Consider the following 12712-nt stretch of genomic DNA (forward strand, 5'->3'; position numbering starts at 1 on the left):
GTGGAACAAGGTCTGCAAACCCTCACGGCCGGCGTGCAGCCCTGCCAGCGCTGCTATGGATGGCTCAGAGCAGCCCATCCCCTCCTTTGCCTCTTCCCATGGGCACGGGGGAGAGTGGGATCTCCTCCTTTACCTCTTCCCATGGGCACGGGGGAGAGTGGCCAAGCCCACATATCCATGCCCACCCTCTCCCAGCAGGAGGAAGGGGCATTGCTGCAAGGATGTGACCAGTGGTTCAAACACACCAGTTTCTGGTACCCAAAGGGGCACCTCACCTGGCTGTTCTCTCCCCAGGCTGACAGACCTGTGTCCAACAGTGAAGAAGCATGACCTCAGGTCTCCAGAGCCACAGTAACTCCCATGCTCTGGGCTGTGTTATAGAATCATAGAGCCAAGGTTGGAAGGGACAAAAAGATCTTTGAATTCTGACCATCAACCCAGCACTTAACCGCATCACCCCAAAAATGATGACTCAAAACAGAAGGTGGGACATCTCTTCCCCTTTTCTCCAAGGTCACCAACCAGTCAGTCTGTGCAGTGGGGTCAGTTCTTGTGGCCCCCTCACTCCCCAAACACATCACAGAAGGGGCTCACCTTGGCAGCCGAAGTAATTTGCGTTCTCCATGTTGAAGTAGCCGTCCTTGCAGGCCGAGCAGAACTGCCCACACACGTTGGCTTTGCAGAAACACTGCCCATCGCCCTGGGAGAGAAGCAGGCATGGAAACTCATTCCCTGCTGTTGCTTGTCATGGCTAAGCTGTTCCTCAGTTATTTGGGTTCTGGTCTGAGACACTGCAGGAGCAGCAGTCTGAGATTCATGCTCCACACGGCTTCCTGCGCGTGGGTGGGCCAGATAAGGGCCAGATAACTTAAATTATCCAACAATGCAGGCAAACAAAAATCCAGGCATCCTGGGACAGACCCAGAAATATTTAGGTGCCTAATTTATGACAGGTCTTAATCCCATATTCTCATGCAAGCCCAGATTGTGGTGCAAGCACTGAGAGCTCAGTGCTGGGGCCTCTCCAGCAGCGGCTGGGACAGACAGAGCTGAACACTCCCAACACAGCACACAGAGGAGCCTGGGAGCAGAGAACAAACCCACCTGCCGGCACTCTGAGATTCCACTGACGGTGCCCTTGGTGTCACACTTGCAGCCTGAGGAGAGGGAGATGAACAGGAAAGCCAGAAGGTCAATCAGCCCCTGAGAAGAAGCCTGATGGGGTCAGCACCCACCACACCAGAGGACACTGGTTGGGGTAAGAGGAGCCAGGAGCTGGTCAAGTAGAAAGCAGCCCTGCGCAAGGGCTCAGATTTCATTTTGGACAGCTACAGTTGAAGATGCAGCTACCAAAGACATTTGCCTTTTCTGCATATTTGGCCATGAAAAATTAGGTGTCTGTATGGAGGGCTGAGAATGGTGTAACTCATTGCATGAGCCCTATGTTTCATCCCAAGCAAAAAGCTCCAGGCTCTGGCCTTTCCCCTTTCCACGTGAGGGTTACCCAGAGGACCCCAGCTCTGACACATCACTTCTGGGTGAAGATGGAAGATAGGCTATCACTTCCAATTCTCCAGTGATGGTGCTCACTGGCTTGGGTTTGGCTCCTGCACCATGGAGGGGACTTTTGTGGGCTGTGCAAATGCCATTTCCTTACTCAGGCAGCCATAGGGGTTCTCTGGAGTCAGGTTCCAGTATCCAGGCTTGCATCTGTCACAAGCTGGGCCTTCCACGTATGCCCGACATGCACAGGAGCCCTGGGGAAAGGCAGGGGGAGAAAAGAACAGGTGAGAATTTGAAGCACAGTGGTTGAACCTCGGGTCTGCTGCTCTGGCTGAGCTTAAGGAAGGACTTGGCCCAAAAAGAGATAAAGTAGATCACACAAAAGGACCTGCAGGGGTTGTGGGAGGTTCATTTCATACTCACTGGGGCCAGCGAGGGATCTGCAGTCTCCAACCCTGCTGGGTTACAGGAGCCCACTAGAAAAGGAGTAAAAGAACAGATTTATAACACTTGCCACCCCTTAGCTGTCCCTAACTGGGGTTACTTCACCCCTTGCAAACATTTTGGGGGATGCTAAACGCATTTACCAGCACCCAAGAGACCGGAGAGTGCCAAGAGATGAGGGAAAAGGGGCTACCTTCGCAGCGGGGGAAGCCGTAGGCGCCGGGCACGCAGCTGTCACAGCGCAGTCCGGTCACCCGCGGCCGGCAGCTGCACTGCCCCGTGTCCTGCTCACAGGTGCCGTGCAGGGACCCCTCCCGGGAGCACTGGCAAGCTGCAAGAGAGGGGAGAGAACTGCTGGAGGGGCATTCAGGGCTTCCCAGCAACAGCCCCTTTTGTCTGCCTGACCTTCACCAAAAGCAGCCAGACGCGGCTGGTATAAATAAATATGTATAAATAAAATTCTCATTCTTCGCTTTTGGTTAAAACCGCCCCATCTTTTAAGAAAAACAATAGAAGTCTCAATGCTTATCACAGCCATCCACATACATTTATGTGTACTTCAGAGGCAGGGAAGAGTTTTGGTTGAGGAAAAGGGGTGTGATCTCATTCCCTAAAAGTCAGTTGCCAGTGACAAACCAGACCCTACAAAATCCCAAACATTCCAGAACAGCATTTGGCCGTCAGGGTCTGCCCTGTGGATGTTGGATGTGAGCAGCAGGGTGAGGGCAGGGCAATGGCTCCACAGCTTCTGCACGACCTGCTGCCCATGAATGCAGAGATCCCACTGCCCTATCACAGGAAAGGTCAGCAAGCTGCCAGGGAGCTGCCCATGCCTTCCTTGCCCAGCCAGCACACCTCAAATCCCTGCCAAAGGAGATGTTCTAGGCTGACACCCCCACACTGGCTAACAGCTAAAGACTGCTCAGGAAACAACAGATTTAAAAAAAAATACAAAAATCAGGTGGTTCTTTTCTTTCCTTGCTGTGGGTCTTCTACAGCTCTGCAATGTGGCTATGGCTTTATCAGACCAAAAAAAAAAAAAAAAAGTGACTACTGGACTCCTGTGAGACCATTTCATCTCTGCCTCCAGCCTCTTCAAAGGCATACTGCCGGCATCAGCATTTGGGAGGAGAGTTCTGCCAGCTGGCAAGGCTCAGGAGTCCACATTTAGTACTGTGCAAGAGGGTGATGATGCTCTTTTGTTGCTTCACGGAAATTGTATCACGGATTACTTTTTAATGAGCAGTAAATTCTTGCAGGGAGACATAAGAGTACATCTGGCTTCTAGTCGGGACTGCTGACAGGGAGGGAGATGGGGACACTCTGCTCAGAGCTGGGGAGGCTGGTCAGAGCTTTTGGGGCTGCAGGCACCTGCCACAGGCATTGCTCAGTCCTGGCACCAGCAGCACTAGTCCAGGAGTGATGCAGTGCCCAGGGAAATGGGTGGGATCAGAGAATCATTAAGGTTGGAAAAAACCTCTAAGATCATCACCTAACTGCTCCAAGGTTGGAAAAGACCTCTAAGATCATCACCTAACTGCTCTCCCAGCACTCCCAAGCCCACCACCAAACCATGTCCCCAAGTGCCACATCTACATGACTTTTACATCCAAACCACGTCCCCAAGTGCCACATCTACATGATTTTTACATCCTCCCAATGATGGAGACTCCACCACTGCCCTGGGCAGCCTGTACCAATACTTGACTCCCAATGATGGAGACTCCACCACTGCCCTGGGGAGCCTGTACCAATACTTGGCAACGTTTTGGTGAAGAAATTTTTCCTAATACCCAACCTAAATCTCCCAGAGTGGAACTTGGGGCCATCTCCTCATCTAGTTACTTGGCAGAAAAGACTGATCTCAGTCTGGCTACACCCTCCTCTCAGTGGCTGTAGAGAGCAGAAAGGTGTTACTCACGTGTGCAGCTGGGGAATCCATAGAAGCCCAGGGCACACTGGTTGCAGGTGTGTCCTGCAAAATTCCCGTGGCATCGGCACTGCCCCGCTGGGCTGCAGTTGTTGTCCACTGCGCCCCGGGAATCGCAGGAGCAAGCTGTAAGAGCAGGACTCTGATGATCCCTGTGATCTGTGGCCAAGCACTGCTGGTCTGAACTGCCATTCAGCCCCCCAGGAATCAGCCACTTCCATCAGAAAAAATTAATTTCTTAATCCCTTGGCAAATTATGCAGTATTTTCATAGCCATACCAGGAAAATGCACTGAGGGGTCTTTACAGCCCATTTTATGTTCCCCAGCAGTTTAGTAGGCTAATGCACTAAAATGACACACACGAAAGACATAAGCTGAGACACCAGGTCACAGCAGGGTTGTGATGAGGAAGTGTGACTGATAAAAACTGCTTTGTCTTCCAGGCTTTGCTGTGATCCATGACCCCCAAAACAAGCCTGCCAAACTCACAGTGAAAACCACACGGATTTCATATTGAGAAAGACCAAAGTTTTGCAAGAACTGCTACGTTCTTTAGAGCAGCAGGAGCTGAGGGTTCAGGTGCTTACCATAGCAGTGGGGGTAGGAGTGATGGCCGGGGCTGCACTGCTCACAGCGGGGCCCGGCAAACTCGGCTCTGCAGAAACAATTCCCAGCAGAGTCACAGCCTCCTGGCAGCGTCCCAACAGCACTGCAGCCACACACTGCAAGACACAGAAACCACCTCCTGAGCTGGGAGCATGGGGCAGAGCTCATGGCAAAATGCCTTTTTCCTGGGGTTCTCAGATCAGGTGCTGCTCTAAGCGTTCACACCATCAGGCTCTGCCCACGGCACATATTCTCCAAAACGAACTTCCAGTCCTTCAGTCCCCTGCCAGAGGACTCTGGCTGTGTCCCCAGCCAGGCCTGTGAAGGACAGATACTCACACTGGCACAGAGGGTAGTTGAAGTAGCCTGGAGCACACTGGTCACACGAGTGCCCTTCGAACCCCGTGCGGCACAGGCACTGCCCTGTCTCGCTGTCACAGGTGCCATCGTACTGACCAGGGCCAGAGCACTGGCAGGCTGCAAAGCAACAAGGGCATTAGTAAATCAGCAGGTTTTTTTGTCTTTAGCCTTCCCAGGAAAGGAACCAGAGCATCTGTTCCTATGGGGTAGAAGAGCAGTTGCTGGAGAAAGCATGGAGAACAGAGCTGACAGCAAGCATGCCTAGCCCATAGCTCACATCCATAGCCAATTCCTCCAGAGTCCCCCACAGCTTGGGAGGATGCTGGAGGGTCAGGGCTGGGTGGAAAACAACAGCAAAAGTGCAGAAGTCATGGGAATTTATCACTTGGAAGTAGAGCTGTGGAATTCCTCCTCCCCAGCACGGGTGGAGAAGAGGGAGAAGCCCAGCAGGGCGAGCCTGGGGACGCTGCCCGCCGGGTACTCACGCTGGCAGCTGGGCCCGTAGTGGCCTGGGGCACACTGGTCACAGTGTGTCCCCTGGAAGTTGGGCTTGCACACACACATCCCCACCCGGGGGTCCTTCCGACAGGCGTTGCCTTCTGTCCCACCCGCGTAGCAGTCGCAGTCTGGATGGGGACACACAACAGACACCACACACGGCTGTCAGTCCAGCTCTGAGGTCCCACAAGGACACGGCAGGAGTTGCCCTGAGGCAGCTCAAATGCTCAGGAATGCTTCCATAACCTTCCTATCAGATAAGAATGTTTTAACCAACCCACGCCTGGCTCCCGGGGCGGCTGGGAGGCCTCAGCACCACGCTGCTGTGAAAGGTGCAGGGTGGGCAGCAGGGCAACACACAGGGCAGGCAAATGCTGCTTCCACAAGCCCAGGCAGAGCTGAGTCAGTGTTGTGTGGGAATAGCCAGGGCCTTTGGCTAATCAGGGTGAACTCTGGGCTTTCTCTGTGGTCACTCCACGCTCAGCTGCACCCGAAACCTTCCCACTTCCAGGGCAGGGTGTTCCAGGCAGGCAGTGCCAAGGCTCTGAGCCAGCCCTGCTGTCACCAACAGCAGTGGTGTGGGGTGCTGGGCTGGGAGAGGCAAGGACAAACATCATCCAAAAAGCAGAGGGAGGGGGAGGTGAGGAAATGAGAAGGGAAGTGAGAAATTCCAGCTCAGGAAAGAAAAAACCTGTCTGGAAGATACAGACTTCAAAATATCAGAAGGAAGGAAAAGGTTATCTGGAGCGTGTTGGGGAGCATGAGACAGGGGAGGATTCTGTGGGAAAAAGAGGCAGAAAAAAGCAGAAGGGAGTAGATGAAGCAAGAGGAGTGAGCATGAGAGAGGAGGGAGGTGGAGAGGAGCAGGGATGAGAGCATGGATGAGCTTTCTAAACAACGCAGGAAGCGACACAGAGCGAGTGGCTGCCTGTGCACAACCCCACAGCAGAGCTCCCAGCTCAGCCACAGCAGCCCCTCTGTGACCTTTAGGGAAGGCTCCTCACAGGGAGGGCAGAAGGGACATCCCCACATGGCCTGGACCCCAGAAAAAAATCACACTGTCACTCTAGGCTAGAGTTTCCACATCTGTAAAAACGGGATCATAAAACTTCCTTCCCCCCAACTCAGCTGCTGGTTGTACTCTCTCAAAACCACTCAGGGCTGCCCCACACAATGTCTGTGCCCAGTAAGCTGAAGACCTGATCTTGCATTGGATGGGAGGTGTAACAGAAGTGACAGCATTGCCAAAGCATCAAGGAAAATTGCACTGCTTACTTATTATCTGTCCTGCAGGAAGCACTTGTTCTCCAGTACTGTTGTGAGAGAAAGCTGGAATGGCTGTGCAGAGAAAGAACATTGCACACGTCAGCACACACACTCACAGAAATCCTGATGGAATATCAGGGATTGACAGTCCCAAAGCTGGACAGGATGAATAAAAATGTGGATCATGGAACAAAACACAGATGTCCCACTAAACAACAAACCATTACAGCCCTTTTCAGCCTGTCTTTCATAAGAAAGTGGGAGATGAAACTCCAGCCAAATGGGAAGCTCCTGTTGACTCTGCTCAGAGCAGCTCAGCTCTGGTGCAGCTCCCACCCAAGCCAAATGTGGACTTGTGCCCACCTGAAAGAACTCCTAGGACAGGAGTGCCATGGGGAAAGCACACCCCAAGAGCCACAGCTGGAGCTGCTGGCCCTTCCCACAGCTGCTGGGTGCGTGGGCTCCCAGCTGTGAACCCGCACTCACGGTAGCAGTGGGGGAAGTCGAGGTAGCCCTCGGCACAGGCGTGGCAGTGCTCCCCAGTGTAGTTGGGTTTGCAGTAGCAGCGCCCGGTCAGGTCCTCGCAGGTGCCGTCGGTGAAGTCGGACTCACAGTTACAGCCTGCAGAGAGGGACAAGCCAGCAGCAGTGTCACTGACTGAGGCCTCAGACTACCTGCAGCAGGAAAACCTCCCAGCCCAACCCTCTGGAGTGCCTCCCCAGTGCCACCAAGGCCAGCAGGATGTCACTGCAGAGCAGGTCACACTCACGGTAGCAGATGTAAGGGGAGTCGATGGGGTGGTCGGGGGATCGGTAGTAGCCAGGGATGCACCTCTCACAGTTAATGCCAGTGGTGTGGTGCTGAAAGACAGTGGGTTACAGAGGCATCAGTTCCTCTGCCTGCAGGATTCACATTCATCTGCCAGATTTACTAACAGGTTACAGGAAGCAGCTCAGGAGCAGCAGCACACCAAAGACCTAAATCTGCTCAAAATTCCACATACACTGACTTGGGAACAAAGCGCTTCCTGCCAACTGTATCCTCCCATAAGCACAGTGTGAGTTTCAGGTTCATATCTGACCTTGAGCCCATTTCACTTCTTTCAGGTGGTAAAATGTCCTGACCATTTTGTGCTTGAAGGATGGGAGCAATCTGTTTCCTCCCAGCAAGGAGGCACAGCCAGAAGTTTCATGCCAGTGCATGAATTAACCATGTCACAGTCACCGTCACCTTGGGAAGAGCTGCTTTCCCACCTTCACAGAGACTGAAGACTGGCATTTTGGTGGGCAGATCCACATCCAGGGAGATGCCAGAGCACTGTGAACTAGGCAAGGATTACACAATGTGCTGGGTAGCAACCTGTCCCTCCCAATTCCGGTATCTCAGCAAACTAAACCTTTAGGAGATAGTGGTACTACTTGGGAACACCTAGAAACCCAAGCGCTGCTCTCATTACTGGTGCACACTCCTTTAATCCACAGCAAAGAGACTAAATTTCCAGGCAGAGACCTAATTTAGATAACAGAGGGGCTTGGTGCAGAGCTCCCAGGAGGCTGAACTCCAGTCTGACAGCAGAAACAAACACCAACATTTGCAACAGCCTTTTCCAGAGAAGCTCTTCGGGCCTACCTGGCAGTCAATGCAAACACCTCCCCCTTCAAACTTGTCCTCACGACTCCTGCTGGCTTTGTGTCGATCCACCTCCGGGTCGTAGTAGCAGTCGTAGGCATGGCCATTGCAATTGCAGGCTGGAACACAGAGAGAAGGGAGATAAACCACCCGCCAGAGGTCCTTCAGTCAGCAGCTGCATCTCAAGGTGCCACCTCTCCCTCCTGGGTTTGATGGGCTGGTTTTCCGTGAGGAAAGATGCCTGAATGCATCTGGGGGGTTACATGATCTCCCAAGCTCTCTGAAGTCTTTCAGCTCAAAAGCACAGAAGCAGCAACTCCTTCACAAAGTCTGGTCTGCAACCAGGAGAGTGCAGTGGGCACAAAATCACAAGTAAAGTATGTGCAGGCATGTATGGACGAGAAAGAAAAGTCACCACACTGTGGGGCCTCGACTAGTCTGGTTTAGACAGCAACATTCTTGCCTCTTTTATCCCACCCTGGATAGAGGTGAGCTGTAAAATCCAGCACCAGGTGAGGGGGCCTTAGAAACTCCCAGGATTTAAGATCCTTTGCCACCCTGTGTTTCTAAGACGCTGTTTGGTGCAGCTCTGTGCTCTGCACTCCCAGTGCAGCAGAAATTCCACTGTCGGCACTGACCAAAGGTTTCTCTGGACAAATAAAGATGTCCTGTATGTAAACACATCCAAACCTAATTCATCTTGCAGACAGGATTGAGCAACGAGACTTGCCTGCATGAAACCTTGGACACGCTGGAGGAGCTGGAAGGCAAGCAGAGCCAAAGTCCCACAGGAACCTCGGAGACCTCCCTGCGTGAGCCTCACCTGAACAGCAACCCCTGCTGTGCAGAGTCTCCCTTCTGTGTCACTTGGTGTCACCCAGTCCCACTCAGCACCAGCCCCAGCAGTGCAGCAGCTGCTCTGCAGCAAGGCAGGGCTGTGCCTGGCAGGAAAGGAAAGCCCAGCCCTGCCACCATCATATTTCCTGAAAAATCCCTTCGCCAGGATTTCTTCTCCTGGGAAGCTGAGACGCCTCAGAGAAAAATGAAAACAATCTCTATCTGATTGCTTCTCCTGTGTTTTGCTGCTTTGGAATGTCTGGAGATTGCTTCTCCAACAGGTGGGTTGCTTGATTGGTTTCATGTGGCTTGTTTTTACTTAATGAACAGACACAGCCAGCTGTGTCGGGGACTCTGGAAGAGAGAGTCACGACTTTCCATTACCACTCTTGTTAAGCCTTCTGTCTGTATCCTTTCTCTATTCTTTAGTATAGTTTTAGCATAGCATAATAGAATAGAACAGAATAGAACAGCATTCTAAGAACATGGAGTCAGATTCCCTCATGTCTCCCCTTGCCTGCAAACCCAGGGCACCCCACTTACGCTGGCACTCGTTGGCGCTGTCGGCGGTGGCAGGCTTCCAGGGGAACTGGTTGTAGCCGGGGCAGCAGCGGTCACAGGAGCCACCACAGGTGTTGTGCTGGCAGTCACACTGCAGCCTGCGGGGACAGGGGCACAGACAAGGCTGGGGTGATGGCAGGGATGTGTGGGGTGGGGAGCTGCTGTGTGACCCTGCTGTGTGACCCTGCTGTGTATCGCTGTCACTGATCTGGTACACGAATAAGTGGTATTTGCTAATCCCAGTACTCTGGAAAAGTGGCTTCTAAGGCTTTTTTTTCCAACTTTTTAACTGATTTGTTTTTTTCTGAGACAAACACCAAACTTTGCTATTCCAGCTGCATTCTCTCCCCTTCTTCTCCTCCACCATCATTCCTTTTTTTCTTCATAGGGAGACAAAGAAAAGAGAAAAATGAGACATGAGTTTCCAAAAAAAATCAGCCAAAATTTTTAGAAAATCAGCCAAAATCATGTGCCACTGCCTAGCCAGCTCTGCAGAGAACAAAATGTGAAATGGTTGGAGGTGGCAGCGGTAGAAACTGAGCTGAAGCTGATTACTTGAGAGAGTGTAGCACGGTGCAGGGACACAAAGATGTCCCCACCACTGTGCAGGGGCAGCATGAAAGGAAAAAGATGATAGCCCAGAGCCTGGAGAGGGATGGGGCCACACAAGTGCTGCCTGCTCCTCCAGGTACACCTGTGCTGCAGGGAGGAGGGCATGAAATTTGAATTAAGAATTTCAGTAGATGCTGGCCCCACGCTCCCTGTGGGCTGCAGCTCCTGCTTTCCAGGCAGGGCTGTGCTGGGTAAACAATCTCAACAGGGCAAGGAATCTCAAAAGGCACCCGATGGATCCCTGCCCCACCACCAGGGTGATTCATTAACGTCAGTGACATCAGCCCCAAAGCCTCCACTTAGCACAGGGCCTTTCCCATCCAACACAAATGCTTTCTGTTGTATTAGACTTATGGATAATACAGCATGTTCCAGCTTTTATCTGTGCAATTACTCATTTCCCCTCAGGGCCAGTCTGCCACTCCCATCTCTCCCTCCTCCAATGCTTTTCCATTCAAAAGCAGTGTGTTTAAAAATAAATATAATTCTTTTAAAACGTTAGAAACAAAAGGAGCAGTCATTCAGGGTGAAGTGTAGGAGTGCAGACACTCTGCAGTGAGCTGAGTGCCACAGTTTCCACCTACATGTAATTTTAAGACCTGCAAGTCTATGTATACTGAATTGCCAGACAGAGGCAGCAGCACAAGTGACCTCATTTTAATGAGAATAATGGGATGATCTGAAAGTTCGGGGGAATGCAAGTAGGATTCACACTCAGCATGTTTGCTTCAGGCAAAGGGGTTGAGAGGCAGAAGGTGCCAGGGCTGCTCCCAGCCCTCCCCTTGCAGATACCACGGGACATTTGGCTGCAGTCAGTTCTCTAGCACTCGCCATGCCCCATCCCTGCCCACGTTCACAGGCTGGGCTGTGGCTGGTAGAGTCCAGCCATGAAACTGAACCCCTGGCTGGAGCTTAAGTGGCAGAAAACAGCCCTGAAATATCCACTAGGAACTTTGTTCTTCGAGTGTTCTGCACACCCAAGGGGGAGTCTCAATGAGAGGCAAACCTTGGCCGTGTCCCTGGAATGCAACCACCCACAGACCTCTCACCTGGCTGACCAACACTCAGCACTTTCAAGGAAACAAGACTTTATTGTTTTTTTCCACAGCAGCAGCTGGAGATGAAGATTAAGATCCATATACATGCGTGTGGAGAAAGACAGTCACTGAGTCAGGGAACTTATAAACCTGCTGAGCAGTGCTCATCTCCCTGACTGGAGGACGTGGCTCCAGCCACACACCCCACGCTCCTTAAGGCTCAAGATGTTTGAAAAGAACTGGTTCAGTTTCCAGAATGCAAGAAGATGGCACTGCATGAGTAAAGATGCTCATTTCAGAGGGAGAAGGAGGTATTTATTTAGTCTCTGCTGTTCAGAGTTAGCAATGACCTCTGAGAGAGCTCATCTATTACAGCTTTACTGCACCTTGTGCCGAGTCTGTGCTGCTAATGAATTACAGACAAATGTGCATAAACCACAATATTTACATGTTTCATTGACTGAGTATATACAAGGGAGAAGAGGGAGCGGCTGTGTCCACACAGCACATATTTCCTGGTCATCCTGCTGTAAGAAATGAAACCGCAGTCCTCCGCTGGAATTGATGCTCAACAGCAGAGACTAAACAGTTTCCAGTGAGCAGCTGTGGCAGAACTGAGAGCAGCACACAAACACTACAGCATCTGGATTTGGCTGGGACAGCTGAGGAGCACAATCAAGGGGGAACAAAAAGCCCCTTCCTCTGTTTCTGACTGTATGGAGAGAAAAAACCACCTGCAGGGAGAGCCTGACAGATGGCACAGATCTGCTGGCACACACGGCGCTTTGCCTTCCAAATGGGAAAGGGGAAGCTGGAGTGCAGGCTGCAGCAGTGAGAAAGCATCCTTCATGTGTGGATGTGCTTCTGACCAGCCAGGCTGCTGCTGTCTTTGTGATTACCTTCAGCATCAGGCACAGAAGGAGCAGCTGGACTCTCTGCCTGTCTCCTCTCTTGCCTGTGGCATCTGTGGCGGGGCAGTGAAGCCACAGAAACAGCTGCTGTTATCAGACAGATGCAGAACCCTTGTAGGCTTCTCCTGAGCTCACTCAGTCTGTTAGCACACAACTCCTGTCTGGGTTTCCCCAGGTTCCTGATGATTCTGATCTCACTGCTCCAAGGATTTGCCAGGAGAAAGGGCTGTGCCTCATCTGGCTGGTGTTCACCTTTGAGCAGGAGAACATTGCTTCACTCAGCTCATTCCAGCTCAGGGCAAAGAGAGAAAGCTGTGAGAAGTGCAGAGAGCCTTGAGGCGGCTGTACCTGCCCACAGGTCCCTGCAAACACTCACACACGGCCCAGATGTGCTGCCAGCTCAACACAGCTGGATGTGCAGCCTCTGCAGCTTGGCACTTCACACAAACTTTCCAAAGTTGCATGAATGTTACCATTGATGGCCAGGAAGTCAGCTCATGGACATGCTTCATCACGT

At 52.0% G+C, this 12712-nt stretch overlaps 1 protein-coding gene across 1 annotated transcript in view; it reads right to left on the reverse strand.

The window, feature by feature from the left end:
- Window positions 1–12712, reverse strand: part of LAMA5 (laminin subunit alpha 5) — an 85974-nt gene that overhangs the window by 30639 nt on the left and 42623 nt on the right. The window contains exons 7-20 of the mRNA XM_041417836.1: window positions 9618–9733; window positions 8238–8356; window positions 7378–7468; window positions 7095–7229; window positions 6618–6680; window positions 5330–5470; window positions 4824–4961; window positions 4466–4600; window positions 3869–4003; window positions 2141–2278; window positions 1927–1979; window positions 1658–1757; window positions 1105–1157; window positions 595–700 (exon numbers count right to left, since the gene is read on the reverse strand). Of these exons, the coding sequence (XP_041273770.1) occupies window positions 595–700; window positions 1105–1157; window positions 1658–1757; window positions 1927–1979; window positions 2141–2278; window positions 3869–4003; window positions 4466–4600; window positions 4824–4961; window positions 5330–5470; window positions 6618–6680; window positions 7095–7229; window positions 7378–7468; window positions 8238–8356; window positions 9618–9733 (1523 nt within the window). The remainder of the gene's footprint in view (window positions 1–594; window positions 701–1104; window positions 1158–1657; window positions 1758–1926; window positions 1980–2140; window positions 2279–3868; window positions 4004–4465; window positions 4601–4823; window positions 4962–5329; window positions 5471–6617; window positions 6681–7094; window positions 7230–7377; window positions 7469–8237; window positions 8357–9617; window positions 9734–12712) is intronic.

Source organism: Onychostruthus taczanowskii, unplaced genomic scaffold (genome assembly GCF_017590055.1).
Source record: "Onychostruthus taczanowskii isolate IOZ18803 unplaced genomic scaffold, ASM1759005v1 scaffold57, whole genome shotgun sequence".
Taxonomy (NCBI): Eukaryota; Metazoa; Chordata; class Aves; order Passeriformes; family Passeridae; genus Onychostruthus; species Onychostruthus taczanowskii.